General features: G+C 40.9%; 1 protein-coding gene across 1 annotated transcript in view; it reads left to right on the top strand.

Annotated features, from left to right (window-relative positions):
* kcnk12 (potassium channel, subfamily K, member 12) overlaps positions 1 to 18,110 on the top strand; it is a 42,361-nt gene extending 24,251 nt beyond the window's left edge. Inside the window, exon 2 of the mRNA XM_067385062.1 lies at positions 17,218 to 18,110. Within this exon, the coding sequence (XP_067241163.1) occupies positions 17,218 to 18,110 (893 nt within the window). The remainder of the gene's footprint in view (positions 1 to 17,217) is intronic.
* The last annotated feature ends 8,141 nt before the right edge of the window (positions 18,111 to 26,251 follow it).

The following is a 26,251-nucleotide window of genomic DNA, read 5'->3' as shown; positions in this document are numbered from 1 at the left end:
TGTATCGCTCTTCTCTCCTCCTCATCTCACTCACACACCAGTGGGCGGGGCTAATGATGAAGTAGGCGTTGATTTCTTCTGTGGAGGCGGAGTTTCACCTATCTATAGGCACATTTCAGGATCAGTCATTCATTGATGTCCAATAAAAGCTTTTATTGGACTAACAAGGACGTTTTCAGTTCTGAAACTTATAGGATATTCTTATAGTACGATGACCTCTTATATATCAAAAGCTCAAGGAAAAGTTGATTTCTCAGTTCATGACCTCTTCTCAGGCTTTTTAGCTCTTCTATTTTATAGATGAATGCTTTAAAAAATGGTAGAATGTTTATTGGTTTATGTTCTATTTAGTGTCATTTTACATACAGCTACATGAGTGTGATTTTAGACCAATGAGATTCTGTGAGCAAGATGTCACCTTAAAAGAGATATCCATTGTATTTTTGAGAGATAAATACTTCTTGATTGCAAAAATACTTTATATTTGTAAAGATTCCCCCCTTCAGTGTAGTTAAACCAAGCGCACACTACAAGTCTGAAGCTTGTCCGTGTTTCATGTTTCATGACTGTGATAGACAGCGTATACACACTAGAAAAACACAATGCAACTATTTATAAATCGATACATTTCGAACTACTTTGAAATTTACCCAACCGTCTCTGACAAGCAAAAGCTACAGCCAATGAAAATACGATAGAGCCAAACCTGTGCAGCACATGTCCCATCCAGACCTTTGCTCTCTCTGTGTAAATCAGTGCAGAAATAACTGCAAGTCCATGTTATGTTGTCAACAGTACGGAAATGCTTTTATTGACAATTTCATGTATGAAAAGACAGACTGAATTCACAGTTGCGAGTATTGATCTGATGGCTTACATATGGCAAGTTACCATATGAACTCCTACACTTTATTGTGCAAAATCAATAAATATTAAATATGCTTCCTTGCAGGGTATTTTTCAGTCTGCTAGCACAGCAAAAAGTTGGATAGCTATTAATTTCTTAAGAGCATGTTGACGTGCTGCATGACGTACTAGCACAAACACTTTAACATACTGTAAATACTATTTTACAGTAAAGACCTTTAAATATTATCAAATATATAGTATGTTAAAATATATGCCGTCATTTTACGCCGGACTGCTTCACAAACGAGGGTCAATTCAACACAAAAGATGAACATGACGGCACATGCTAGTGGATGAGTTGAATCAACTCCACAGCAACTACATCAATTTATCCACTAACCATTCAGAAACGTCTAAAAGTTGTAACTTCTTCCTGAGTCGCTCCATCAGTGTCGGTTTGAACAATGTAAGGCTGAACACTTTCCTCATTTTGGCTGCGTGAGATTCTCCAGCTTTGTTGTTGTTGAGCTGTTAAAGCCCCGCCCTCTTCTGGAAAGGGGGCGGGAGCAGCAGCTCATTTGCATTTAAAGGGACACACACAAAAACGGCGTGTTTTTGCTCACACCCAAATAGGGGCAAATTTGACAAGCTATAATAAATGATCTGTGGGGTATTTTGAGCTGAAACATCACAGACACATTCTGGGGATCTTATATTACATCTTGTGAAAAGGGGCATAATAGGTCCCCTTTAACATGCTGATTAATAATGCTAAATGTAGATAAAAAAATACCTCAGAGTCATATATGTATGACAGATAAAAATGTTAGTGGATCATAACCATAAACGACCCTGCTCACTTTAAACTGTAGAAAAAGGCTGCTACTGTTGTCATTATGTCTCACGATCCGGTTGGAACCAAGTCAGGGTCCGGAAACACGGCCCCCTATTTGAGGATGCCTGCTTTATGGCATTACTGTAAAAAAAAAAAACCTTTTGGGACCTTTATTTTTAAGAGTGCAAGGTTCTGTTCAGGCATAGTGTGTTTGTGTACCCATAAATAATCAGACGCATGATGTGTACCAGGGCGAGTGATGGGCAGATGGTAGTGTAGTGAAGAGAGAGAGCCAGATACTTCTTACTCAGCTTCTCCTTCCCATCACACCCTGAACCCGTTCTCCGCAGACCCCCTGCACTCCAGCCGGTGACTAATGATTTCCACAGGGAAAAAAATACCATCCCTCCTCATCATCTCTGTATTTTATGTATCTGGCTTGATCCCTGAAGACAGCAGGGCTACTGAAATGGGCAGAGAAATGCCAGATTGGTGACATTAGTACTGTTAACGCGAACAATGATGTTTTTATGTGCTTGCTGGGTGTGTATATGTTTTTTTCAGAGGTGCTAAATAGCTAGACTGTGCTGGCATATTGTGAGGCAAAGATTTCTGCACGCTGCATTGTGTTTGGAAACGAGCTAAAACCATCTGTCGCAGTCATGCGCTCATATGCTATTAATTTCTTAAGAGCAAATTGACTTGCTGCATGACATACTAACACAGAAACTGTAACATACTGTATAGGCCAGGAAAAAGACATGATGTCTATCATATTTTACAGGATATAAGTCGGTTTTTTATCATCTGAAACATGCTGTGACTTATATTATTTCAAAGCAACTTGAAATGCAATTAACGACAAGCACACAAAACATGTGCAAAGCACAAAACATTTGGATTGGTGCCAAATGAGAGAGGAACATGAGCCTAAGTTTATTTGTATACATGATGGTAGTTTAGACTTGGCGTTTATAATACATGTTGTTTACAAACCCAATTCCAAAAAAGTTGGGACACTGTACAAATTGTGAATACAAACTGAATGCAATGATGTGGAAGTCTCAAATTTCAATATTTTATTCAGAATACAACATAGACGACATATCAAATGTTTAAACTGAGAAAATGTATCATTTTAAGGGAAAATAAGTTGATTTTAAATTTCATGGCATCAACACATCTCAAAAAAGTTGGGACAAGGCCATGTTTAGCACTGTGTGGCATCCCCTCTTCTTTTTATAACAGTCTGCAAACGTCTGGGGACTGAGGAGACAAGTTGCTCAAGTTTAGGAATAGGAATGTTGTCCCATTCTTGTCTAATACAGGCTTCTAGTTGTTCAACTGTCTTAGGTCTTCTTTGTCGCATCTTCCTCTTTATGATGCGCCAAATGTTTTCTATGGGTGAAAGATCTGGACTGCAGGCTGGCCATTTCAGTACCCGGATCCTTCTTCTACGCAGCCATGATGTTGTAATTGATGCAGTATGTGGTCTGGCATTGTCATGTTGGAAAATGCAAAGTCTTCCCTGAAAGAGACGATGTCTGGATGGGAGCATATGTTGTTCTAGAACTTGGATATACCTTTCAGCATTGATGGTGCCTTTCCAGATGTGTAAGCTGCCCATGCCACACGCACTCATGCAACCCCATACCATCAGAGATGCAGGCTTCTGAACTGAGCGATGATAACAACTATCCGGATGACATGGCGTCCCAGTTTTCCAAAAAGAACTTCAAATTTTGATTCGTCTGACCACAGAACAGTTTTCCACTTTGCCACAGTCCATTTTAAATGAGCCTTGGCCCAGAGAAAACGCCTGCGCTTCTGGATCATGTTTAGATATGGCTTCTTTTTTGACCTGTAGAGTTTTAGCCGGCAACGGCGAATGGCACGGTGGATTGTGTTAATGACAATGTTTTCTGGAAGTATTCCTGAGCCCATGTTGTGATTTCCATTACAGTAGCATTCCTGTATGTGATGCAGTGCCGTCTAAGGGCCCGAAGATCACGGGCATCCAGTATGGTTTTCCGGCCTTGACCCTTACGCACAGAGATTGTTCCAGATTCTCTGAATCTTTGGATGATATTATGCACTGTAGATGATGATAACTTCAAACTCTTTGCAATTTTTCTCTGAGAAACTCCTTTCTGATATTGCTCCACTATTTTTCACCGCAGCATTGGGGGAATTGGTGATCCTCTACCCATCTTGACTTCTGAGAGACACTGCCACTCTGAGAGGCTCTTTTTATACCCAATCATGTTGCCAATTGACCTAATAAGTTGCAAATTGGTCCTCCAGCTGTTTCTGTTATGTACATTTAACTTTTCCGGCCTCTTATTGCTACTTGTCCCAACTTTTTTGGAATGTGTAGCTCTCATGAAATCCAAAATGAGCCAATATTTGGCATGACATTTCAAAATGTCTCACTTTCAACATTTGATTTGTTATATATATTATATTGTGAATAAAATATAAGTTTATGAGATTTGTAAATTATTGCATTCCTTTTTTTTATTCACAATTTGTACAGTGTCCCAACTTTTTTGGAATCGGGTTTGTATAATGAGTGATATATTTTTCATTCCTGTTCTGTTCTGAAGTATTTGTTGTGTATTGAGATTAACTAAAATACATTTATGGTGTTAATAATGTTTTTAAATATTTTGTTTTATTTGCCAGTACTATTTCTGGATAGTTATTTTTTTCAGTATTCTTAAACTATATATGGTATCTTTTTATATATAAGGGACATTCTACAGAATTGGTTACAGAGTTGGAAATGTCTTGAAAAAAAAAAAGTATTTACCACAAAATTTGTATGTATACAAATTGTATATTATCCAAGGTACACATTTCTAGTAATTGTGCAGTTAATTCTCATATTGTATTTTCAGAAAGTTTTGGAATATTTTTCCTCAAATTTGTCACTACCAAAACACAATAATAAATAATTTAATAAGAAGGGTCACATTGACCTATTAAGATTTTGTTTACATCTAACTAAATATATCTAAACATATTTTTTGCTATTTTAAAAAAAGTTTTCACAGATAAATCAATAACAATTACAATTTTAATAATATTTAAAGTGTAATTTATGAGATTTGTTGTATTTTGAATCCAATCTTTCTTTGTAAAAGTCATAAAGTTTATCAAACTGATTTCAAAGTGAAGGATTCATTAGTTTGAATAAACATTGAACCAAACACTATAATAACATCTTAGCTGATCATTCAATATACTTAATTTTTTGACAAAACATCCCATGTTTCGGTCGTGACAGTAATGTGTTGGTAGTGACCACATCACATGACACAATTTAACTCACATAAAACATACTAAAATACTAATGATTTGCATAACTGTACAAAAATTGTGTTCATTTCTTTGAAATAAAAAACAATGATGACGTTTCGGTGATGACTAGGCATAGGTTTATTTTTGAAAGTCAATTTCTATATAGATACATCTTGAACTTTTGGCTACAAAAAAATAAAAGAAAAGCTATTGAACATTTCCACAATTATTGAACAGAGTATGTTGAACACATTGACTGTATAACGGGGCATGTTGTCACACTATATGCAATAAATTGGTCCTGTTCTTTTATCTAAAGCGACTTACATTGCATTCAGTGTACATTTTATTAGCGAATGCATGTATAATGCATAAAATATATACATTGATTGCAATATACCAGAAAGTTACTTTGGATAAAAGCATCTGCCAAATGCATAAATGTAAACGTAAATACCCGTTTCACTTGCAAATGAGTAATATATTCAAAAGTTCAAGGTTTTGCTGGATAGTATTGTCCAGTTAGCCCATGCTAAGAGCATCTTTGTCCATTGAAGGCCATTCAAAATTAGCTGTGTATTCTGATAACATTTTTTGCATGCAACATTTAGGCCCATTTTCAGAATTAGGCCTTAGTTCAATTAGGACATTTAAGTTCAGCTTTCATAAACGTGCCTTAGCAAAAAAAAAAAAAAATGCATCTGGAGTTTCTTCAGCGTGGCGGATTGTTTCCAGATTGTTTGCATGTTTTATGCTGAATATCAAACAATTATTGCACACGCTTAAGCAGAACGCAGCAGATATGAGTGTTGAGTTGTAATTCTCCACAATGGCGATGGAGTGTTTGTAAAGTCCTGCAGGTTATTTTGGGTGTGTTTGCCTCTGTTTCTAAAGTCTCTTGAGATCCAGTCTGAAGTGTTGGCTCTGAAACAGCACACAGAATCGATGCATCGGGGACGGAGGTAACTGAGATTTTAATGAAGGAGAGCTGGGCAGCCCTTGGCAGACAGAACCTCAATGCCCTCTTAACAAGAGCACTCTCCAGGCCAGTGGAAAAACGAGTAGGGTTAATTAATTAGAGATGAACGGCCAAGAGGCTAGATTTGATCCTGTTCGCGTTTCCCTTTTATAAAGACCCAAGCTTGATTGTGCCGTGTCCAGAGCGAATGGGCTATTTTCGGGATCTGCTGTTGTCCTCTGCTCAGTGTTGTCATTATTTTTTGTTGTGTGTATGAGGCTGAATTGAAGTACGTGCAGTTGTTTCCTAGACAGCGATAATGTTTCAGTGCCTCCTGAGACTAAAGTGTTATCTAACGGTCCACAATGCATCATGCGGTGTTTCATGTGCTTTCTTTTTTTTTTTTTTTTATCTAACAATGTCCAACAGCTTATATACTCTGTGATTTTTTTCATTGTAAAATTTTTTTGAATAAAATTGCATAAAGTCCCTTTGACTTGCTAAGGCTGATTCAAAGTTGTTGTTCACTAAAAATAAATGTTTTTGCAACATATTTGTTATAATTTTGGTTTGTAAAATTAACTGAAATAAAATAAAGTATTTTAAAAAATAAGAATAATTCAGTTAGTTGCCAAGGAAACATTTCTCATATTCATTTAATTTAACTTGATGTAAATAAAAATGAATACAAATTATATTGACATTTAAAAAAAAAAAAAAAAAAACTAATAAAATGGCAAAAACAAAACAACATTAGTTAAATTACTTTAACTTTAAAATTAAAATGGAAAATATAAAAAAGTAAACTATTAATAAAAACTATAATAGTATCTCAGTGATATTTGATATAACACTAGACTGCATTATATGCACCTAATGAAGTAATAATTTCAAACTTTTTGATATTATTAATTTTTGTGGTTTAATGATAATGTATTTTCCATTTACCTTTTCTCATATTTCATCTCAAGCTCTTCACTAAGACTGTCTCCTTGGTAAACAGGTGCAATATATGGGTCATTGATGAATAAGGTTTTTTAAAGTGTAAAAAAAAAAAAAAAAAAATATATATATATATAAATATATATATATATATATATATATATATGGAGATATAGTTAATTTTGAAGTTTTATTAAGTGTTAACAATGAGATTATGTGGTTTTTATAATCAATTTACACTGATTTTGTCATTTTTATTACAGGACAGACAAAATTTGTCACCAAAAAAGTCATTTAGTTTAACCAAAATTTCGTTTTTACCGAATGATGATATTTTCAAACAATGCTAACAGGCTGATATCTAGCTAGCTAACAAAAGGACAATCAAATATCAAGTGAAAACATGAATTTATCAAATAGTTAAGAGCGATTTAGTTACTTTGCTTCATGGCCATGTGGTCCTTTGCAGGTGTCTGAATGATGTCACATCCTGTCACATGATATTGACCGCATGACTTGATCCAAAATGGTCCCTTTATATTGGTTACTCCGAATGACATCAATGAAATTCATTTTTCCGGACAATCTTTCTCATAACAAAGCAACGACTTCTACACATAATTTTAATATAATTTTGCACTATGATGATATATGATGATATAAAATCATGCCAGAATAAAAATATATATATTTATTACATTTTAAGATATTTTAATCACAAATGAATGGTTGGACGGTTAAACTGAAGGACACTTCAAAATCTTTGTAGAACCATGTAGCAAAATATAATTAAAACCTTTTGGATTCAATAAAAGAGATTTAGTTGTACTACCTTACACACTTTGGATGTCATATCTTTGTTTTATTATTATAAAGGCCTTTGGACAAAAAGAAATGACCCGTCACGTTACTGATATATTTCGTTGTACGTGATAGTACTCATTGACTTGCATTAAGAGAATTTAACAGAATGTGACTCTACTATGCTATAATCACACTCTTTTGCAGCCTTGCTGGCACATCTATTTCTTTCTGGAGTTGGAGTTCATTGTGCTCTTTCTCTTTCACTTTCTCTCGCTTTAATCAGTTTAAGTGACAAAAGTGTTAGGGCTTTGCCTTTTTCTCCTAGGGATTTTTTAATTATTCAGAAGACTCTCTACGCTGATGTGTTCCAGATGCAATCCTTTAGAAAACATCCTCTTTTAATATATAGCCCTCTAAATCAATTCCAGCTACCTGTCAAAGACGAGCTATAGTTTAATCACTGTGATGTACGTATATGTGGCAGCGTTGCTGAAGGTCAGTCTTTATTGGAATAATCAAATTTTGGGAATATCAGCAATTTTTTTTACCCAGCAGTTACTGAGTTACAGTGTAGAATGATTCTGCAACCTTCACCCGAACAGAAGACCTCTTCTGAGAGCATTCAGCTGACTCATAACCTTATATTTATGAATATTAATATAATACTGTTCACCATGTATGGGAGAATCTCACAAAACTGCTACATTCTCACAATTCAGTAGTAAAACCTAGTGTAAAACTGTTGGTTTTTAAAAATCTGCATAAATTAAAGGCATGCAACTACCATGTATTGTAAAATTTTAATGTCTCTTCTTTGTTTTAAAGCAGCTTTACAGTGATAAACAGGAAAATAACAATTCAATGATGCAAACAGAGATCATTCTGGCTGTACAGCAGCTCTTAAAGAAAATAGTGTAAAGTCAGTTCAGTGTGGATTCAGTTCTGTTGTAGAGATCATCTATTAAATTAGCTCACTTCATCTATAAAGCAGCTCTGCAGAAAACGTCTCGGTTACAAAGGTAACCCTCGTTCCCTGAAGGAGGGAACGGAGACGTACGTCGGACAGACCGACGAATAGGAATCTCGCTAGAGAGGCCAATCTACTTCGAGTGTAACTAAACGAGCCAATGCACATTGGCATGCAATCATATGCATCAGCTGCTCGCCTCGCAGCGCGGGTATATAATGAGCAGCAGGTGCGTTGCATCTTCAGGTTTTCGCTGAGGAGCCGAACCGGATAGGCGGCAGCATCAGCGGGTTACAGCGACTGTGGCGACGGGACGTACGTCTCCGTTCCCTCCTTCAGGGAACGAGGGTTACCTTTGTAACCGAGACGTTCCCATTCAGTCGGTCACGTTTCGACGTACGTCGGACAGACCGACGAATAGGAATCCCTACCACAGCGCCACTGGAGCTGGCCCCTTCCATCGCTCTGTTGCAAGCCTCCTGACCCCCCTGGCCTGAGGATGGTGGGACAGGGCTAACACAGAGAGAGTCGATCACTGCTGTTCCGCAACCCCCATTCAGTGAGACTATTGGATAACGCTGGGGAAAGCGTACCCTTCGCTGGGAAAGGAACGCTGCGGAAGCCACATCCTTCCCCGAAGGAGTTATGTGGAGAAGTACATATGGACTAACCCTGTAGGGCTGTGCTACATATGGAAGAGCTGGGGTGACTCCAACCCGATGAAGGGTAGGTTCTCCCAGAGGGAAAGACACGGGCTTCGTTTAGGAGCAACCGTGGAACCAACCATATGGGATCCCCGTAGGGTCACACATATGGAACCCAGCCTAAACCCGGTTCTCAAGGATACAACGGAGTATAGGCCTGGCGCCAGACGCCTCCGCCACGTCGGCTGCCGAAGGGATATCGGAGGACTCGACAGGGTCTGCCTTGTAGGGACTCTCTGGAGAAAAGAAGCGCATGTAGCGCAGCAAGCCGACACTAAGCCGGGGCCTCTCCGTGCCTCTGACCTGTGGCGAGAACATGGGAGGAGACCGGCTCGACACGAAGGCTATAGTATCTAGCGAACGTGTTAGGTGTCGCCCAGCCCGCAGCTCTACAAATGTCTGTCAGCGAGGCGCCACGAGCCAGCGCCCAGGAGGATGCGACACCTCTCGTGGAGTGAGCATGCAACCTGAGCGGGCAGGGCACACCCTGAGCTTGGTAAGCCAGGGCGATGGCATCCACTATCCAGTGGGCCATCCTCTGCTTGGAGACAGCCTTTCCCTTCTGCTGGCCTCCATAACAGACAAGAGCTGGTCTGAGGTCCTGAGGCTTTAGGTTCTGTCTATGTACAGTCGCAAAGCGCGGACTGGACAGAGTAAAGCCAGGGCTGGGTCTGCCTCCTCCGAGGGCAGCGCTTGCAGGCTCACCACCTGGTCCCTGAAGGGACTGGTAGGAACCTTGGGCACATAGCCAGGCCGGGGTCTTAGTACCACGTGGCTATCACCCGGCCCGAACTCCAGGCACGATTCGTCGACCGAAAATGACTGCAGGTCCCCTACCCTCTTGATGGAGGCCAATGCCACCAGCAGCAAAGTCTTCATAGACAGAATCTTTAAGTCTACTGACAGCAAAGGCTCAAAGGGAGCAATCTGAAGTGCTCTCAGCACCAGAGTGAGGTCCCAAGAGGGTATGGAGAGGGGACGAGAAGGATTTAACCGTCTCGCCCCCTAAGGAACCTGATGACCAGGTCGTGCTGACCAACAGATTTGCCATCTAAGTGGTCGTGGTAAGCGGATATAGCAGCAGTATGGACTTTTGAGGGTGGAGGGGGACAGCCTACGCTCCAACCCTACTGCAAGAAGGAAAGCACGACTCTGATCGAGCATCTTCGGGGTCTTCCCGGCGAGAAGAGCACCACTCGACGAACAGGTTCCACTTTGGAGGCGTAAGCACGTCTCGTAGACCGTGCACGTGCCGAAGTGATGGTGTTAAGTACCTCAGGGGGTAAGTCACCTAGAACCTCCGCATCCCGTCCAAGGGACCAGACATGGAGTTTCCAGAGGTCTGGACGCGGGTGCCAAAGAGTGCCCCGTCTCTGAGAAAGAAGGTCTTTCCTCAGAGGGATGGGCCAGGGAGGGGCTGTCGCGAGGAGTGAGAGTTCTGGGAACCAGGTCCGGTTGGGCCAGTAAGGCGCAACTAACAAGACCTGCTCCTCGTCCTCCCTGACTTTGCACAGGGTCTGTGCAAGTAGGCTCACTGGGGGAAACGCATATTTGCGCAGGCCCCGGGGCCAGCTGTGAGCCAGTGCATCTGTCCCGAGTGTCCCCTCGGTCAGAGAGTAAAACAACTGGCAGTGGGAGGTTTCTGGTGAGGCAAACAGGTCTACCTGAGCCTTTCCGAATTCTCTCCAGATCAGCTGAACCACCTGGGGGTGGAGTCGCCACTCTCCTGGCAGCGCAGCTCGTGATAGCTCGTCGGCCACACGGTTGAGCACACCGGAGACATGAATGGCGCGAAGCGACCTCAGATGCTTCCGACTCCACAGGAGGAGATGGCGGGCGAGTTGTGACATGCGACGGGAGCGTAGACCACCTTGACGGTTGATGTACGCAACGGTCGCAGTGTTGTCCATACGGACCAGTACATGCTTGCCCTGAAGCAGGCCTTTGAGGCGGCTCAGAGCAAGGCGTACTGCCAGCAACTCGAGGCAATTGATGTGCCAATGCAGATGGGGTCCCGTCCAAACCCCTGAGACTGCATGCCCGTATTACGTGGCACCCCAGCCGGTGGCAGAAGCATCTGTGAACACCACAGCATGCCGGGACACCTATTCTAGGGGCACTCCTGCCCGAAGAAACAAGGGGTCCGACCACGGACTGAAGGTTCGGCGGCACTCCTGAGTGATTGGCACCCGGAATGTGCCGCGCTGCCACGCCCATCTCGGGACTCGGCCATGAAGCCAGTGCTGAAGCGGTCTCATATGAAGCAGACCGAGCGGTGTTACAGCCGCAGCAGCCGCCATATGCCCCAGGAGCCTCTGAAAGAACTTCAGTGGGACCGCTGTCCTGCCATTGAATGTATTCAGGCAGTTCAACACTGACCGAGCACGTTCCTCTGTGAGGCGTGCTATCTGCTCGACCGAATCCAACTCCATACCGAGAAAAGAGATCCTCTGCACCGGGGCGAGTTTGCTCTTTTCCCAGTTGACCTGAAGCCCCAACTGGCTGAGGTGTCTGAGCACCAAATCCCTGTGTTTGCACAACTGATCCCGGGACTGTGCTAGAATGAGCCAGTCGTCGAGATAGTTGAGAATGCGAACACCCCGTTCTCTCATGGGAACAAGGGCTCCCTCCACGACTTTCGTGAAGACGCGGGGAGACAGGGCCAGCCCGAAGGGTAGGACTCTGTACTGATATGCTCAACCTTCGAACGCGAATCTCAGGAATGGCCTGTGTCGCGGAAGAATTGAAACATGGAAGTACGCGTCCTTCAGGTCAATCGCTGCAAACCAATCTCGGGGACGGATGCACTCGAAAATGCGTTTTCTGCGTGAGCATTTTGAATGGTAGCTTGTGGAGGCTCCGATTCAAAACTCGCAGGTCCAAGATCGGTCGTAACCCGCCGCTTTTCCTGGGTACAATGAAGTAGGGGCTGTAGAACCCCGACCTCAAATCGGCTGGAGGGACCGGCTCTATCGCGTCCTTCGCCAGTAGGACTGCGATCTCCGCACGCAGGACAGGGGCATCGGCATCTTTCACTGTAGTGAAGAGGACGTCCCTGAACTTGGGGGGGGAAGCCGGGCGAACTGAATCGCAAAGCCGACCCTGATGGTCCGAAGGAGCCAGCGAGACGGACTGGGGAGCGCTAACCCGGCTCGCAGAGACCGTACAAGCAGGACCAAAGGGACCACCGGTGTACCCGCAGCAGGGCAGCGAGGTGGAACACAGGGACGCGGCTCGGGGGCTCTCTTTGTGAGGCGGCCCGAAGCGGCGTCACAGTGTGCTAGGCAACACTTACCTGGCTCCACGGATGGACAGAGGGAGCAGTCGAGGCTTTGGCTGCCCGCTGCTCGCTGCTGTCCGCTGGCGACAGAAGAGGGGGATGAGAGTGGTGAGGTTTTTCTCCTCCCACTGCTCTCCAAACCCTCTTCAGACCTGGAAATGGAGGAACTGCTCTTTAAAATTTGGGTACCGCTGCCTCTTGGGTCAGTGGCGGAACAGAAACAAACCCAATAAAGGATTTACCACCTGGCCCTCCTCCAGGGGTGGAAGAGCAGCCCCACCCATCTCTGGGTCGCCCGTCTCAGGGGTGATTCTCACCAACCAGTTAAACAGCTGCAGAGACGGGAGGCGTCATCTCCCCGCAATGGATACAGCAGAGCCTGCTGGGCCGGAGTTTCTTGCAGGGGACGACACCCTTGGCGACGAGCAGACTGAGGGGCGGCCCAAGAGGAACTCAATGGTTTGTCATGGGAAGCTCCCCTATCCGCTACTAACTGAGGAGAACCGCTGGGCTCAGTCCTCGACAGTGTCACCGAAAGGCCACCTCGTAAGATGGGAGCAATGAGAAAGCATTTAGCTTGACAACCTCTCACACCTCACAAGGTAAGCCAGGGGGCACTTCTGGACCACGGAGGTGGACATCGTCTGGCTGAGGGCCTGCGCCGTGACTTTGATCACGGTTAGTCAACAAGCGCAGCTCAACCCCAGCACAGAACTACCCTCATGCAAAAAGAGTGCCTTGGCCTCACATGCAGGGTGGGTGTGGTCTGTGTACAGCCACCCCATCCAAGAGGGTAGTGAGAGAGGAAAACTTATGCAGATTGGCACCTTTGGCATTCCATATTTATGGCACCAATATACCCCCATACTGCCAAGTTTTCCATGCACATCTGGAAGACCCAGGAAAGCATGGCTGTAAACTCTGAATCTGAGTCAGCATAAGCACACACCATTACAGTGGGCAGCGTCACCCTCATTTCTAGAGCATAACAGCACTCTCTCCGATGCTGCAATCGACGTCTGTCCCTCAGCTGGAGCTCTGAATGAAATGCTAGGTTCCCCTATGAAAAGGACCAGCAATCCAATCCAGAAACTGCACAGCTTGCAATGCGCTAGAGAGGGAGGGGCCCTAGGGGGTTGGTTCCCCGAAGGAACCCCTCAACCTCATGTCACCCAAGCCATATCAGCAAAGTAGACCTCTTCTGGTGCACCAGAGAGGGCGCTACAATGGAGATTACGCAAGGGAACCGCGCATCTAGAGCGCCGAGCGAGCGCTGGGTTGCCGTGACAACCCGCGCTGCAGCCCGGCAGCTCGACGGCACACGACACGCAGAGGAGCGAGAGGTTTGCTCTCGCTGATCTCCGCGGTCTCCCAGAGTGTCGGGCAGAGCCGCGGCTGTGCTTTTACACACAAGCGGCAGCTGGCCAACAACAGAGGGGACTCAAGCTTCCCGGAGAAAGAAGAGTCACGACCGGCGTGTCGACGTGATCATGTTCTCATATGAAAACATGAACACCCACGAACATCATTTCAGCACGCGCCCAGACATGCGAAACGGTGATCGTGGCCGTCAGTGAGGACAGGAACGATCGCATCCAGAAACACAAGTAGGATGTCGTCTTTAAAAAGACGCGAATCTACTTGTGTAAGCTCTTTCAGGGACTTTACTCTTTTAGAAGTGCTGAAGCACGCAGGGGAACGGCCACCGCAACACAGACAGGGATTGTGTGCAGCCTGTCATGTGCTTTCTCTCTCTTTGAAGGCGCTCACTCTTACCAGCCGTAAAACGGCTTTTCAGCGCTCAAAAGCGCACCGTACCGGCCGTGAGAACAGCCTTCTGACGCTGTCAAACAGCTATTTGCTCAAAAACGGCAAACGAAACAGAAAAAGAGAGGACGTCGACCCCGCTGCTGTGCTGTTCGCCCGCACTCGGAAAAAAAGAGAAGTTCAACCAAAAGCTTGACTCGTCTTCTAGCAGACACTCGCTTGCAGAGAACAGGAACAAACACCGTTCGGCTCCGAAGCGAAAAGCTGAAGATGCAACGCACCTGCTGCTCATTATATACCCGCGCTGCGAGGCGAGCAGCTGATGCATATGATTGCATGCCAATGTGCATTGGCTCGTTTAGTTACACTCGAAGTAGATTGGCCTCTCTAGCGAGATTCCTATTCGTCGGTCTGTCCGACGTACGTCGAACGTGACCGACTGAATGGGAACAGTGATGTCATCATCCAGCCAGCTCAGTTCAGTTCTCATCCAATAGTGTCAGTGCAGTCAGATCAATAATATTGTTGAAGATTAAGTGTCCCCCTCTTTATTTAATCCTAAAGGATGCATATTAGATCCTAAATGGTACATATTAGTAGCTTTTTTTTCAACCCTTGTGTGTCTATTAAAACAGTTACACATAGGTGACAAAAATGTCATAATGTGACATAGTTTCTGCTCAGATCCGGCCCACATCTGGCCCGTGTGGAATCCATATGTAGCAGATGTGGGCCGGATCTGGGCCAACACCATGTTGCTCTTTGGTTTGGGAGCACAGACTTACGTTTGGTCTCATTTTAAAGAAGATCCTTGGCAGATTACTGCAAAAAAAAGTTATAGAGGTTTAAGTTTATGAAAAGTATGTATGAATAGTATTTTATATAAAATATATCTTTTATGAAACATGTTGAACTCTAAATTTGCTAGAAAATCAAAGCCATAAATCTAATTAAGTTGTGTTCCAAATTTGAGGCTGATTTCTCAAAAAATTAGCTTTCAGTAACATTTTGTTTGGGTGCAGTACCACATTTTCCCCTTTAGACGCCAGCAATTTTTTTCTCTCTCAAATTTTACACACACACAATTTAACACACATAAACCGTACTCTGACATACACACCAACACACCCACACAATTATAGCTCCATGATTTATACAAATGGATCTATAATATGCAGAAGCAAAAAACGGGAATAAAGTGAATATTTGCTTTATAGGCCAAACCTGAGAAAATGGCACCATCTGGTAAAAAATTTAATTTTGAAGCCAGCAGAATGAAAGCCTATTAACAAAGACTGCTTCATTTTATAGTTAAATGGCTCTGGGGTTAAAAATTGCATTTTCAATGGGGACATTTTTGTCCTTAACCCTCAGGGGTCTGAGGATTTTCGGGGCCGTGGAAAAGTTTTGACATGCCCTGACATTTGTGCTTTTTTCAGTTGTTCATAAACATATAAATGACAAAAGTGTCATTACACTGTATTCAGCACAAACTAGGCTATGATAATATGTGAGGAATCATCATGAATAATGGGTGATTTACACCTGAGAAGACAAAAGAATCGCATAATGAGCTGTAATGACCTGCATATTAATGAGGTCTTTCAGTCAGGCAGGCTGTGAAAAAACCCTCTGTGATCATGTCTCAAGCTCATCATGGTGTATATTAAACATACAGAAAAAACAGCAATACTGTGAAATATTATTACAATTTCAAAATAATGGTATTCTGTTATATACTTTAAAATATAATGTATTTCTGTGATGCAAAGTGTCTGAACAATTATGTTACCTCTATGGCATTTCATATAGGCTTTTATCTTAAAAGCATGCACATTTGAAGAAATATTGATGGATTCTCATATGTTTATATAAATTTTCTATACAGAGAAGTAATATTTATTCAATATTTATTGTCATCACTGTGAGCGCTGGATACTGTGTTTTCAATTCATACTTGCAGCCGTAGGGTGCTCTGTGCACATTTAGTCCACAAATGCCTCCTAAAGAAGAACAGACACCATGTGACATTCCAGGAACTAACAGAGACCAGTGATTGCTATAACATCCAACACTTTTAAAGACAATAAATACACGATTGAGACGATGAATGCATGTATTGACTTTAGCGCTGGCTTCGTGGGCGTGGCCACATTAGTGGATAATGAGCTGAATCACGGACTTCTGACATGGCTCTCTTTTAATACAGATTACATAAACAGAGAATTTTTGTTTTCAATTTGACTTACACGATTTAAAACCTGACATTTCAACGTTTCTTTAGACATAAGTCTAATTTTTTTGTGATTAGTATTCACTAAGTTACAGTTCATTTTCTGAGAACTATCAGATTGGACTTCGTTCAGAGGCAGACGCGAGATCATGCATCATGTTAGTTTTCTTTATTTTTCAAAAAACACAACATTGTGTTTTTACTCTGAGTGTACACAAATAAAAGAAGATATTCAGCAGATTAAAATGGTGTATAGCTCTTAATTGTATGTGCAACATTGACGGAGTATTTTGAGTCTCTTTCACACTGGTAAGAAAAAAACGAGGTGGTATCGCCGGCGTGACTAAGGTGCTGAGAGGAACTATTTTGTGTTACTGGTGTAAAATAGATTTATTTAAGGAAATTGGGGTGAAATAGTAAAATTCCTATAAAAATAACATTAACACAGGCAAAATGATCAAAAAACAAAACTGAAGGCAAAAATGTCCATAAGGTGACCACCCCAGTGACAGCTTTTGTACCTTCTTTTATAAGAGTGTACACATAGTAATGAGCTCTTTTGATCTTCTCTGCAGGATTCGGGATGACCACCCCTGTGACAGTAGCTGGAAAGATCTTCTTGATATTCTACGGTCTGTTAGGTTGTGCGGCCACCATCCTGTTCTTCAACCTCTTTCTGGAGCGCATCATTACCCTGCTGGCTGTGGTGATGAAGGCTGTGCGTCTGCGGCGTTTGAGGACCAGCGGCCTCCTGCCGCCGGGAATCTGCCAGGACTTCGCAGCCAGTACGCTGCCTGGTTGGAAGCCCTCGGTGTACCACGTGATGCTCATTCTGGGTTTATCGGCCATCGTGATTTCCTGCTGCGCATCGGCCATGTACACTCCAGTAGAGGGTTGGGCGTACTTGGACTCGCTCTATTTTTGTTTCGTCACCTTCAGCACAATTGGTTTCGGGGATTTGGTGAGCAGTCAGAGTGCTGCGTATGGCTACCAAAGCTTTTACCGGTTGGCCAACTTTCTCTTCATCTTGGCTGGAGTGTGTTGCATCTACTCTCTCTTCAACGTCATCTCCATCGTTATCAAGCAGGTCCTCAACTGGATGTTGGGGAAAATGAGTTGCTTGTGCTGCCAGCGCTGCAACAAAGCGAACGCTTTCTTGGGACGACGCAATGCCATCAGGCCCGGCTCGCGCCTCCGACGGGGACGATTCGGGCAAACGCCGGACTCGGACGGACCTTGCGATAGCGACACAGAGGGCCGCAGGCTCTCGGGTGAGATGATCTCCATGCGGGACCTGACTGGATCCAATAAAATCTCATTGGCCATTATGCAGAAACAGCTCTCGGAGTCAGCAAACGGATATCCCAGAACGGTGTGCGGAAGCTCACGGCAAAACGGCTTTTCTGGTGGAGTCGGTGCTCTTGGCATAATGAACAACCGATTAGCAGAAACCAGTGACTCTAGGTAGAGGTAACCTTTGACTAACCAGGGTAAGCATCTCAAAAAGGGAGTACAACCTCTCCAAATCTCTCTGGAAGTAACACGGTTTGGATTTGGGATGATTTAGTTTAAATTTGCCGACCCTGTCTTGAGCTTGTGTAGAACAGCATGACATGCATGAACTGTTTAGGATGTCCATTAGGATTTTTGGACTAAGAACGCATACTAGGAAGTAATGGTGCATTCAAATCATGTTAGAAAGATCGTATTTACGAGTTAAATGCACATGAACGTCGTGAGAAAACATGTCGGACGCAATGGATGCAGCGTCTGTATTAAAGTGGATTTGTTCAAATTAATGACATTTCTTTCACAATAAAAATAAGTTGCATGTACAAAATACCATTTAGTAAAATACCATTTACCAATATTATTGTACAATTATTATAGGACATATAATAAATCAGTTTACTGCACCTTAAAGGGGACATATCATGAAAATCTGACTTTTTCCATGTTTAAGTGCTATAATCAGGTCCCCTGTGCATCTACCAACCCAGAAAACATTAAAAAGGACAACCCAGTAACTTTGTTTTGGCAAGCCTTCCTTGCAAGCATGTGAAAATACGAGCCGCTCAGATTTCGCTCCACTGGTGACGTAGGAAGAGGATCTTATTATAATATTACCGCCCCTTAATCTGCATGTTTCCACCCACGGCGCCACCATTTTGTTTTTGCAAGTGACATCGGTGTACCAGTTCTAACGCCATGGCAAAAGTTCGAGCAAAGCATGCTAACTGTTCTGTCGTTGGCTGCACAGACGAGCACTGAATGCTATTTAGAGTCTCGTTAGCTTGGATAGCCTGAAAGTTGACCCTGACAAGATCGATTGCTAAAAAAGGAGCGTTTCTGTCCGAGCAATATTTTGGGGAAAATATTAGACCATTCACAGCATTTGATAGCAATCATAAACGTTAGCCTGGTGTGCGTCCAAATGGGTTTTGCACAAAAGATGAACATGACGGCACATGCTAGTGGATGAGTTGAATCAACTCCACAGCAACTACATCAATTTATCCACTAACCATTCAGAAACATCTAAAAGTTGTAACTTCTTCCTGAGTCTCTCCATCAGTGTCGACTCCGGTTTGAACAATGTAAGGCTGAACACTTTCCTCATTTTGTCTGCGTGAGATTCTCCAGCTTTGTTGTTGTTGAGCAACCGAAGCGCAAGCTGTTAAAGCTCCGCCCTCCTCTGGAAAGGGGGCGGGGAGCAGCAACTCATTTGCATTTAAAGGGACACACACAAAAATTGTGTGTTTTTGCTCACACCCAAATAGGGTCAAATTTGACAAGATATAATAAATGATCTGTGGGGTATTTTGAGCTGAAACTTCACAGACACATTCTGGGGACACCAGAGACTTATATTATCTTTAATAAATTGAATAAAATCATAAAAAGTGAAAACACACCCAAATCACATTCTTTATCATTTTGTAGATAAAAATATTGTTACATTTTATGCAGAAAAGGCCATCATGCTCCGACTAAAGTTATTTGAATGCACCTGACATCGTAATTACAATTTCCCAACTCGTAAATACGACTTTCCCTGGAGGACTTGCACGCACCATAAGTGACTTTGCATATTTAAGTAATCAACCCCAACAAACCCTGATTATCAAGTTTTCTAGAATTCTAGACAGTACTGTATTACATTAACTAAACCTGAACAAACTCTCTGAAGTTAGGCTTGACTATTCTACCAGTGGCTATTTATAGGAGCTGAGTTGAGCTTTTCAAATCTCAAATAAGTAGAAGTAGCATTCTTTTTACTCCATTTGGATAGCACACTCGATTTACAACTATGCATCATCTCCATTGCAAACATATTACATTTTACTTAGTTTGGGGCTGCATCCCACTAAAAGCATGTACTTCACTGCTCAATGGAAAGTCTTTACTTTTGAGTGTGTAGTAAGACATCTCAATGTCTCAAAATAACACAGGCTCACTTGTTATGTACAGTTTGTTCATGCACCAATTGTATCTAAAGTACTATTGAGGATGGCCTAGTATTAGTCAAAGGGAAATGTAAAGCAAAAGCTTATTTCTGTATTTGCAAATGGCAACTTTACAGTATGCAGATTAGGGGTTGGGAGGTTGTGAATTTGTACTGTATAAGTGAGTGCATTTACTGTACCCCTTCAAATCTGTGTTCCTGTCAATAGGGATCTCATGCCACTGTTTGAAAAATTCAGCTGAGGGTTTTAACATGATGAGATGCACCAATGAGCTGAGCAGAGGAACTTCAAAGCCAAACTCTGTTGTTCCCCAAAGAGAAGAGGGGAGGAGCTGAAGAGATGGAGTGAGACAGAGTGAAGGAGAATAAAGTGAAAAAGCCCTGAGAGAGAGTATGAACCATCTATCAGCACAGAACTAGACTTCCAGCGGAGCTCAGAGCAATCATCTCTCCGACCAAACGTTAGTGCCCTCAACCCCTCCTCTATCATCTTATTAACACCGTCTGTAGAGTAAGGAAAAGTCAGCTTAGATGGTGTTTGCTACACCTGCCCTTGACATATAGTTTGGAAGCCTGGTTTTCAATAGAGGAAGTTCTATTCTTATATAACAATGAATGTGTTTACATGCACAATCCTACACTGATTGTGCTCAAAAAAACAGACCACGTGAGCTTAATGAGATTTTCATGAAATTTGCATGAGTTTCTGAAATGATTTTCTTCATTCTTGGCATCAAAATGTAAACAACACATGCACAAACTAAGTAAAGCAACAAAACGCTGGTATGTGTGTTTACATGTGAAGTGGAATGGGTGTAATTGGTATAAATCAGTTTTGCTTTAACCACTTCCAAGTTAAAAGAACACGTTAAGTTGTGGTCCTCTTCGGTCAAAAACAGCAGAAACATTTTACGTTTTGATTTTTTAATTTTTTTTGCTTCATCGGAATGGGATGAAACTTGGTGGCTTTTGTCGCATTAGATTTGTGAACACACAAAAAAATCATGGACATGATTCGGATATGTTAAAGGGTCAAAAATAAAAATAATCACACTTGGCTCCTTCGTGGTCAAAAATGACTGACATAGGAAATGAACTGGTGTGGCCCTAACAACATGGTAAAATTGAGCCAAAAGACTCAAATAACGTGTTAAAATCAGATCAGATCTAAATTTATTAAGCTGTGATAATACATATTTGTTAATTTTTCTTACATTTTTATTGTATTTTGATGTTGTGTGTACATTTGTGTTCAGGTTTGAGTGTAGTAGAATTAATGCAAAAACTGACACTTCAAATCAACATTTCAAACAAACTTTGACAAAAGTAGTCTTTGAGAATGTCTAAGTATAAATCCAAACAGCTTAAAAAAAATAAGTATTTATGTCTAAAAACCACTGGAGAATTTATAAGCCACTTTATATAGAACTATATAGGAATCTAGTGGTTACACTACAAGGCATTACATAAGTTTTTCTTTTTTTTACTCCCACCAGATGGCACTAATCTACCTTCAAAAAATTGGATTTTAAATGCCTTGTCTCTATTTTAACATGGAATGCTGCTTAAATAAAAATAATAAAAAAAAAAAAAAAAAAAAAAAAATATATATATATATATATATATATATATATATATATATATATATATATATATATATATATATATATATATGTATATATTAGAATTTTTTTTTTATTAAAAACTTATTATTTTCAATGGGGAAAAATAGCTAGCAAAAATTATATAAATATTGCATAGTATCATAAAATTCTCTCAAATCTTTAAATAATGATCAAAAAATATTACTGGACAAAAATATGTTACATTGGTTTTCCTGAAAAACAAAAAAGTTACATTTCAAGGCTTTGTCACTTTTGGCCGCGAAGGAGCCAAGTGTGACCCCTAAAAGAAGATCATGCATGTAAATGCACTCATTAACATACTTATTCCAATTGGCTTTGCTTTTTAATAGTGCATCAGTTAAATGAGACTTTCACACTGAGTGTTGGCAGTTTAATGATTTGCACAAACTCCTAAAACATTTTTTTTAATAAGCAGATTATTGGTGATTATTACATATTATTATTTTGTTGTGCATGTAAACACACTCAATATAAGCTCATTTACCTTCATAATGTGTATTTTTGACACATCCAGATCATTACTGCTCTGTTGCATCAAGTTGAACTCTAATTAATTTTGTTGCATTGCAAATCACCAACTCTCATTGAAAATGAATGACTTCCGGTTGCTTTCTTGCTGCAAATCTGCCAGTGCCAACTCCCCCGTTCCCCAAATGATAAATCAAACTGCTTTAATAAAACAAGCACATAAAAGTAATATAAAAGACGCGGTTGATGAATTGCAATAGATGTTAAATGAGCTGTCATGCAGCATTGGTGTATGCAGCAGGCAGAAACATATGCTAGTGAAGAGTTGATGAGGGAGAAAGACAGGAGAAGCGAGGGAAACACAGTCCCTCAGGTCTGATCAGGCATCAGCACAGATGTAGTATCTCCAGGTGATCTATACTATCTCTGCTCAGCTCTCTCACATTAGCTGTCTCATGTCTGCTTTCACAACACTCAAATGCACAAAAACACACACTCCAGCACAGTTCACTCTCTCTGCCTATACTCTTATCATGAATCTACCTGTATGTAACTCAAACGTCAATGTAAATAGCGCAGTGCAGTCGAGCAGAACAATTTCTGATTCTTTTTGCATATTGCAAAGGGAAACTGTGAGGAATGACTTGACGATTGCGGCTCTTGCTTATAATAACCTCAGGTAGTTCAATCTTCTGATGTAGTTTTTTGCATGCTACTATGGTAAAGCCATACGAGAGCCACTTGTATCTCTTATAGGTCTATTTTTATATACAAATATGTATTACATCTGGCAGTGTTGGTGTACTTGGTAGGAACAAATGACTTGATTAAATGTGCTTGAAATGTGATGAAGACTAGGGGTGGGTGGTATGAACAAAATTATATGTCATATAATGAGTTTATGTAGCGGTGTATATCATGAAAGACAACTAAAATTGTTTCAAATTTGTTTTACTTACATTACAGGTTCAATTTTATCTCATGTAAAATCCAGCTTAAACTGGTGACTGGATTCTAGCTCATCTAACGTGGTCATTAGCTGGTCCAAAACTATCTTACATCAGCAATAAACCAGTTACCAGCATTTTAAGGTGGTCAAACTGTTTTTTTTTTTAAACATAATAAGCATAATGTATACTAGAGAAGCTTGTTTACACCACTAAATAAAAATAAAAAAGGTAAATGTGACTTTTTTGTATCTCACAGTTGCTGATATAAAGTCAATTGCATGTTATAATGTCCAATTGTGAGGGAAAGAAGAAGAAAAAAGAGAAGTGCGAGTTTATATCTCACTCTGACTTTATAACTCATAATTCTGACTTCATATCTCATAATTCTCACTATAAGACACAATTCTGTCTTTATATCATAATTCTCACTATAAGACACAATTCTGACTTTATATCTCATAATTCTCACTATAAGACACAATTCTGACTTTATATCTCATAATTCTGACTTTATATCTCATAATTCTGACTATAAGACAATTCTGACTTTATATATCATAATTCTGACTTTATATCTCATAATTCTGACTTTATATCTCATAATTCTGACTATAAGACACAATTCTGACTTTATATCTCATAATTCTGACTTTATATCTCATAATTCTGACTTTATATCTCATAATTCTGACTTTATATCTCATAATTCTGACTATAAGACACAATTCTGACTTTATATCTCATAATTCTGACTTTATATCTCATAATTCTGACTTTATATCTCATAATTCTGACTATAAGACACAATTCTGACTTTATATCTCATAATTCTGACTATAAGACACAATTCTGACTTTATATCTCATAATTCTGACTTTATATCTCATAATTCTGACTATAAGACACAATTCTGACTTTATATCTCATAATTCTGACTTTATATCTCATAATTCTGACTATAAGACACAATTCTGACTTTATATCTCATAATTCTGACTATAAGACACAATTCTGACTTTATATCTCATAATTCTGACTTTATATCTCATAATTCTGACTTTATATCTCATAATTTTGACTATAAGACACAATTCTGACTTTATATCTCATAATTCTGACTTTATATCTCATAATTTTGACTATAAGACACAATTCTGACTTTATATCTCATAATTCTGACTATAAGACACAATTCTGACTTTATAACTCATAATTCTGACTTTATATCTCATAATTCTGACTTTATATCTCATAATTTTGACTATAAGACACAATTCTGACTTTATAACTCATAATTCTGACTTTATATCTCATACTTCTGGCTATAAGACACAATTCTGACTTTATAACTCATAATTCTGACTTTAGATCTCATAATTCTGACTATAAGACATCATTTTAATTTAATATCATGCAATTCTGAGAAAAAAAAAGAGAATTGTGAGATAAAAAGTCAAAATTACCTTTTTAATTGTTTTATTTAGTGGCAGAAACAAGCTTCTATAGTATACTGTATATATATATATATATATATATACAGTGAGGAAAATAAGTATTTGAACACCCTGCTATTTTGCAAGTTCTCCCACTTAGAAATTATGGAGGGGTCTGAAATTGTCATCGTAGGTGCATGTCCACTGTGAGAGACATAATCTAAAAAAAAATAATCCAGAAATGACCATGTATGATTTTTTAACTATTTATTTGTATGATACAGCTGCAAATAAGTATTTGAACACCTGTCTATCAGCTAGAATTCTGACCCTCAAAGACTGTTAGTCTGCCTTTAAAATGTCCACCTCCACTCCATTTATTATCCTAAATTAGATGCACCTGTTTGAGGTCGTTAGCTGCATAAAGACACCTGTCCATCCCATACAATCAGTAAGAATCCAACTACTAACATGGCCAAGACTAAAGAGCTGTCCAAAGACACTAGAGACAAAATTGTACACCTCCACAAGGCTGGAAAGGGCTATGGGGAAATTGCCAAGCAGCTTGGTGAAAAAAGGTCCACTGTTGGAGCAATCATTAGAAAATGGAAGAAGCTAAACATGACTGTCAATCTCCCTCTGACTGGGGCTCAATGTAAGATGTCACCTCGTGGGGTCTCAATGATCCTAAGAAAGGTGAGAAATCAGCCCAGAACTACACGGGAGGAGCTGGTCAATGACCTGAAAAGAGCTGGGATCACCGTTTCCAAGGTTACTGTTTGTAATACACTTAAGACGTCATGGTTTGAAATCATGCATGGCACGGAAGGTTCCCCTGCTTAAACCAGCACATGTCCAGGCCCGTTTTAAGTTTACCAATGACCATTTGGATGATCTTGGGAGAAAGTCATGTGGTCAGATGAGACCAAAATAGAACTTTTTGGTCATAATTCCACTAAACGTGTTTGGAGGAAGAAGAATGATGAGTACCATCCCAAGAACACCATCCCTACTGTGAAGCATGGGGGTGGTAGCATCATGCTTTGGGGGTGTTTTTCTGCACATGGGACAGGACGACTGCACTGTATTAAGGAGAGGATGACCGGGGCCATGTATTGCGAGATTTTGGGGAACAACCTCTTTCCCTCAGTTAGAGCATTGAAGATGGGTCGAGGCTGGGTCTTCCAACATGACAATGACCCGAAGCACACAGCCAGGATAACCAAGGAGTGGCTCTGTAAGAAGCATATCAAGGTTCTGGCATGGCCTAGCCAGTCTCCAGACCTAAACCCAATAGAGAATCTTTGGAGGGAGCTCAAACTCCGTGTTTCTCAGCGACAGGCCAGAAATCTGACTGATCTAGAGAAGATCTGTGTGGAGGAGTGGGCCAAAATCCCTCCTGCAGTGTGTGCAAACCTGGTGAAAAACTACAGGAAACGTTTGACCTCTGTAATTGCAAACAAAGGCTACTGTACCAAATATTAACATTGATTTTCTCAGGTGTTCAAATACTTATTTGCAGCTGTATCATACAAATAAATAGTTAAAAAATCATACATTGTGATTTCTGGATTTTTTTTTTAGATTGTCTCTCACAGTGGATATGCACCTACGATGACAATTTCAGACCCTTCCATGATTTCTAA

The sequence above is a fragment of the Chanodichthys erythropterus genome, chromosome 5, assembly GCF_024489055.1.
Source record: "Chanodichthys erythropterus isolate Z2021 chromosome 5, ASM2448905v1, whole genome shotgun sequence".
In the NCBI taxonomy this organism is placed as follows: domain Eukaryota; kingdom Metazoa; phylum Chordata; class Actinopteri; order Cypriniformes; family Xenocyprididae; genus Chanodichthys; species Chanodichthys erythropterus.
The sequence above is the reverse complement of the archived record's forward strand: the minus strand, read 5'-3'. Positions and strand labels throughout refer to the sequence as shown.